The sequence below is a fragment of the Lygodium microphyllum genome, chromosome 23 (genome assembly GCF_053477565.2).
Source record: "Lygodium microphyllum isolate KBCC chromosome 23, Lygodium_microphyllum_v1.1.10, whole genome shotgun sequence".
In the NCBI taxonomy this organism is placed as follows: Eukaryota; Viridiplantae; Streptophyta; class Polypodiopsida; order Schizaeales; family Lygodiaceae; genus Lygodium; species Lygodium microphyllum.
Genome location: NC_141157.1, coordinates 129,863,219 through 129,869,378, shown reverse-complemented (window position 1 = coordinate 129,869,378; position 6,160 = coordinate 129,863,219). Strand labels below are relative to the sequence as shown.

Here is a 6,160-nt window from a genome sequence, read left to right as displayed (position 1 = left end):
GCTTGTATACACACTCGAAAAAAAAAAAGCCACCTCGACCACACCCATCCCTCCTTCTTACAACTCCACATCAGTGCCATGGGACTGGCACTATACTAGGAGGGGAATATTGTTAACCTGAGATTGAGACGAAAGAAAAAGAAGTAAAATACGAAGGCAATGGAAGAAGCAGGACACGGAAAACAAGAAAAGGCACAAGGATGGCCTCTAAAATCAAGCGAAAAGAAAAAGTGTATTTTTAAGTGAAAGGTACCCCAAATTTTTTGTAAAAGACCATTAGGCTCCCTCATGTGCAAATTGTAAAAGGGTAGACATGCATAGGCTAAAGAAATAGGCCAAGCAAAAGGGAATGGAAAAGAGAGCCATGCTACAATGGTCGGTCATGTAAAAAAGAGAATGACTGCCCATGGGATTTTAGGTCATGTATATAAAGTTCAAAAAGTGAATGAGAGCTCATTCTTTGGTATGTGGTACCAAGAGACTCTTCTTCTTCTCTTCTCCTCTTCTCTTTGCTTGCTTGTGTGTGCATGAGGGAGGGAGTGTGAGAGTGTGAGGAGGGAGTGAGTGTGTGAGGGTGAGGAATCAAGGAGGTAAAGCTCTCCACCATCTCCTCTCTTCTTCTTCTCTTCTCTTGTCTCACGCATGGCTATGGAGGATGGAGCTTGGAGGTGGAGGCTTGAGGATGCTTGAGCTTGCATCAAGAATCGTGGAGCTATCGGTGTGCTTGAGGGAGGAGGCAACTCATTCAGGCATCGCTCACTACACCCTAGTAGGATCGAAGGCGTGTCAGCTAGGTGAGAGATAGCCATAGGTGCTCGCTTGAAACACTTAAATGAATAAGCAGTCTGTGGGTCTTGGCGGTTGAGCATGAGCTCACCTCTACAAAGAAGATGGATGAGAGCATACAACTATGTTCTTTGCTCCAACTCTTTGCCTTTATTCTCACTCTTGTTCTTTGATATTTATGAGTAGCAATCTTCCATTAGGGCTAGAGTGCCCTTCAATGTCAACTATATAATATCAAGTTTAAATCTAGAGACTCCATACAAGCATTTTTATTAAACTTCAAGATTATCCATGATCAATTTCTCACCTTGGGGCAACATCTCGTACCTCCTCTCAAATATATGCATTGATTTGTACTACTAAGCTTCCTTTGGAGTTGGTGGCCCAAGCTCTTACGGTTCGGATCTCCACTCTTGATCTTGATTTGATAATGTCGTGTCTCTTTTTCTTAATGAGGAGTCTTTGCTATAGGGACAAGGAAAGGTTCCAATATATGGTGATGATATTGCAAGACCATTGATAGTCTCTTCGAAGACTAAGAAGAAGCATGCGCATGGCTATTCTTATGGGAAGCAAGGTCATCTCTCTAAGGACTATTCGAAGAAGGTTGCCAAATCCAAAGAGAAGGGCAAAAAGATAGACAATTCATCTTCAAACTCTAAGACTGAGTCACTGAAGGCCACTCTAGCCAAGATGACCCACGAAGCAATCTTCTAGTGATGATGCACACTCTCACATGCTCCTAACTAGAGGGGGCAAGTGTGAGGGTGTAGAGAGGGCATATTGATACTCTTTCATTAGTAGTGAATTTGATGTGTGTTGTCAAGGTCACATCTTTTGGCGATTCAATGGTGTATCCAGTGCCAAGTTCATATTGGGACGAGTGACATGATGTATTCATGTGGTATTAATATGAGGGAACAAAAAGGGCATGTAGATGCTATAGAGCAGGAATCTTGGTATCACATCAAGCTATCTATAGATCTTATGTGACTACAGGAGGTACAAGGTTGCTAGCTTGATTACTTTGCCTTCAAAAGAGAGACTATGGCATTTGGACTTCTTCTTCAAGGTGCTTTCTTACCAAGGCATATCTAGCAAAGTGCACGCAGTTGGAGTATCCATGGTGCATCTTGGGTTTTCTTGTTCTCTACTTGTTCACCAGTACTGAGAGGGTATTAGAAGTAGTCATATCACAGGTTTACAAGCGCCCACGGCCTAATTTATGGACACTCTTTATTTTATGGTAACTTGTGGAGTGTGTGAGTTGGCACTCAACTATTGTACTCGTCATAATGGATTCCTTTTCCCGGTTACATTTTTCGCATTGTGTCTTTCATCGATCTTGAACACACTATTAGTGAATTTGAGGATTTTTCATAAGTTTAGGACTCATGGTCAAAACTTTCTCTTTGCTATAACTCTCATACCCTTGCTCCAAATTTATTGTTCAATAGCTCAATAGATTCCATTTTTCATAAATTTTCCAATGATGTGTCAGATGATAGCTTTGGGAAACTTAAATATGTCTTTTGGGAAACCTAATATTCTAAATAATGAAGAATGGGACTTGAAAGATTCCCAAATTCACTAAAATTGTGTTCTTGTGTATTCCATTATTCCAATGCATGTTTTGCTCTTCTAACAATTTGCACAAGTCAATCAACCTACATGTGGTGGGGCTCTAACTCATTACTATTAGCTCAAGCAATTCAGGGTGTATGATGATGGGAAGGTCATGAGTTCCAGCTTTTGGGGATGTGAGGAGGCACACATCCTATGATGGAGAGGTTAAAAAAAGGCCCATTTCCTAGCTCCTCGTCGTCGTTGATCATTGTCATTGTCATGAAGAGACCAAACATTGAGTAGGTTGAGTGGTAGAGCCAGCCCAAGCCATGAAGATGTAGCCCCAATAGTCAAGAATTACTATTATATAATTTCATAATTAAAATCACTGCTATATCATTTCATGTTTCAAAAATCATTGGGTCGCTATTACAACTTCGATGTGGAAGTGCAAGACGTTAACCTTCTAAGGCTCGTTTGGCAATTTGATGAATGTTGACTTGGTGGGGGGGGGGGGGGGGGGGCGAAGGGGAATATAGAGCAGCTCGGATGGCGTTGGGGGGAATCTGCGATAGGCCTATATGGAGCCAAGGCTTTCTATTTCGTTTCATTTTGCACGATAGAATCTTCGATTATAATACAGAATCAATCGCAGGCTTGCCGGCCGATAATTTTCATTTCCATGATTCAATCAAAGTGATAGCTGTTCTTCGGCCACATTTGATGACGACGAGACCTGAGCCTGAAGCGACAGTGCCAGTGTGATCATGCATTTGGGACGTATCTGGATGTCAGTTCACATCGAGTGAACTCAAGAAGCTAAATTAGTCAAATTCTCACTATAATTCCCACATCGTGAATTATGACAATATCATGAGCTTCCGCGAGAGAGGGACTAGACCACACACCTCGCTAGGTGCAATTTGGGGGGGCGGGGGGGGAGCGATGCAGTGCCTCCTGGGAAAAGAGTCCCTTGTTTAACTGGGCGTGATTCTTCAAGCTATTATTGATACAATACCAGCAATGGCCTGCAATTTGATTGATGCAGTGCAGAGAGTGACCAGGCCAGTTATATGACCTCCCCAAATCCTCCACATGATTGAAGGTTTTGGAAGATGAGAAGGACATTGCAGGGGCCCCATCATGGCCTTTCCCCTGTTGGATCGTTCATTACACCTCCCGATTGCAAGAATTTAGCCCAAAACCTTCCAGCTGATTATGTCCTCACTTCACCTCCTGATCATACTCATAGCCATTGCTCCCCCGTTCCGAGCACTATAGCTGCACCTGCTCCTATCTCGGACTTGGGTTTGCAACTGCAATCTCACAATATCAGAGGCTTGACAGGTGGCCACGGCCATGGTATGGCGATGTCGGCAGGAGCCATAGCTCTTTTGTCCATCTCAGGCTTGGCAGTCCTCCTCGTATGTCTGTGCATAACAGAAATTACAAAAGGCATGATGTGGTCTCGCACACATAGGTGGCTGCAACAATATGATGAGCTTCAGGATCAAAACACTACAAATGGAGCTACAATTAGCTCGGCTACTAACATGCAGGTACTCAACAGGGTTAATTCTCCTGGTCTGGGGTTTTGGTTGATCAGTCATATACCTGTGGCTAAATACAGCAGTAGCAGTGCAGCCACACCAGGTGCAGATCATGATCAGGGCAATGGGGAAACATTAATATTACCCACAGAATGTGCAGTGTGTTTGGGTTGCTTTGAGGAAGAAGAGAAAGTGAGGGTTCTGCCACAGTGCAGGCATGCTTTCCATCCACCGTGCATCGATCAATGGTTTGTATCTCATTGCACTTGCCCAGTTTGTAGAAAGGAAGTCACAGTTGATGCTATCAACACTGTCATGTTAGCCACTCCTGATCCTCCTCATGATACACATCAAGTACCTGCAGCTGCAACCTCCACATTTTCTTCTAATTCCTTGACCACCCTTGTGTCAAACAGTCTAGGATCAGATGATGTTCATGAAGATAGATTTGTGATTACAAGTAGTTCTGAGCAAAAAGGCAACATCAGTTTCCATGTGGACAACATATCAACTCTTCCTCGATGCAGTTTAGGGTCAGAGAACCCTTGTTTCGCACAATCATCTCACTCATCTGCCACAACACCACAACCAGGAAGTAGCAATAATGCCCAAAGCAGTACTTGCAGTAATATGAATACTTCAGATTCTCCTCTCATCGTCAATTTTCCAAGGACAAGATCATCAGGGGGAATACCAATCGGCTATATAAATTGGCAGCCTCAATACTGTGCTATGCACTCTGGCTTCAGAAGATCCAACTTCCATACAAGCTTTAACACTGCAGTATCAAAGTCAGCTGGAACTAATGCAGAGCAGCAATTATACTCAGTTGGCTCTAACTGTGGACGCATGCTACTTCCCTATGATAGAAACACATGTCTTACCGATAAATTGGAGCAATATCATCTCAACCAGATTATATTATCTGCTGTTGATGCTGATCAATGTCATGGTTCTAATAATGACTATCTACCAGTATTATCTGCTGATCATGAGCCACTTATGATGAGTATCCTACAGCAACAACAAGTGGTTGCGAGGCATTCGGTCAGCTCCTATTTGCAGTACCATATTCATGATCAAGCACAGCCAGCTGTTGTCACCATTCAGAGAAATGCTGAGATTAACCGTGGCAAGTCTCAAAGTTTCAGCCTCTTTCGAACTCGTAACTGAGGAATTATGCACAAGACCAATGAAAGAACGTTGCAACAAAAGAGAATGCATTTAGTTTGGAACTGGGAAGCTAGTATGTGCACACAGATTACTAGGATGTATCGTGGTTAACTGCATAGGTTAAGGTTAAGCACTCAATTCAGATTTGACTTATTGCCATTGCTCTTCCAGTTTGTATAGAAATTATGCTTTGACAATGATGGCCATAATAGTGGAATTACCAAGAAAGGTTAGCCTTTCAAATGTGCAAAACAAAGGATCAGATGGTTAGGTTTTGAGAGCATAGCAATGTAGATGGCAGTTCAAATCTCCATAGCTACCATGATCAGAGAAATCCTGTTCTTCGAAGGCGTTTACCTGTAGTTTTCATAATGTTTGCAAAGGGTTATGTGTTGTCTCTGTTCCAACCCAAAGTCACGAATCCCAACCCTGACAGTTTACTCTTCTGCCTGAAGGTTGACAATGTGGTGTGTGTACATGACGCGCCTCAGGCGGTCCAAAGAAAAAAGCATAGCAGAAATTGCACACAGAAAATTTGACCACTCTGTTTTTCAGAGAAAAAACTGGTGTCAAATGTACTTACTATTGGACTCCATAGTAACTTTCTATGGAGTTAATGTCTTTACAACCAGTAACCCTTGACCAATAAGTCAACTGTCACGGGCTTTGAAGCTTGAATAGTTAGTAACTCGTAATAGGGGCTATTATCACATGCTTCATCCTCAATTAGAAGATTTGTGCTTTATGGGAGCATAATGCTGTAAGGACAGTGGCACTGAATGTGTGTCTTTACTGCAGCATTTAAATCTTTGCTTTGAGTGTTGTATTGAACTTTTAAATATTGATTGAATGCAAGCTATGCATACACGGTTCAAGCACAACCACCAATCTCAAGAGTTCTGGCGCATTGCAATCGACACCATGTAAAAACAAGACCATTACTGAAGGATCCTGAGAATAGCCTGTGTCTATGTTGAAAGATTCACTGCCTTCTTTCTCTTCAGCCCACTTGAGATGTGATGTTAGATTTTATCCTTGTCCATTTTGACCTGCCACTTTGTCGATACAGGCAGAATCATCTATGT

At 42.5% G+C, this 6,160-nt stretch overlaps 1 protein-coding gene across 1 annotated transcript; it reads left to right on the top strand.

Annotated features, from left to right (window-relative positions):
- The first annotated feature begins 2,964 nt into the window (after nt 1–2,964).
- LOC148016742 (uncharacterized) lies at nt 2,965–5,724 on the top strand. The gene has a single exon (XM_087664512.1). It carries the CDS (start codon nt 3,468–3,470, stop codon nt 5,073–5,075), a length of 1,608 nt encoding a protein of 535 aa, XP_087520638.1. The 5' UTR covers nt 2,965–3,467; the 3' UTR covers nt 5,076–5,724.
- The last annotated feature ends 436 nt before the right edge of the window (nt 5,725–6,160 follow it).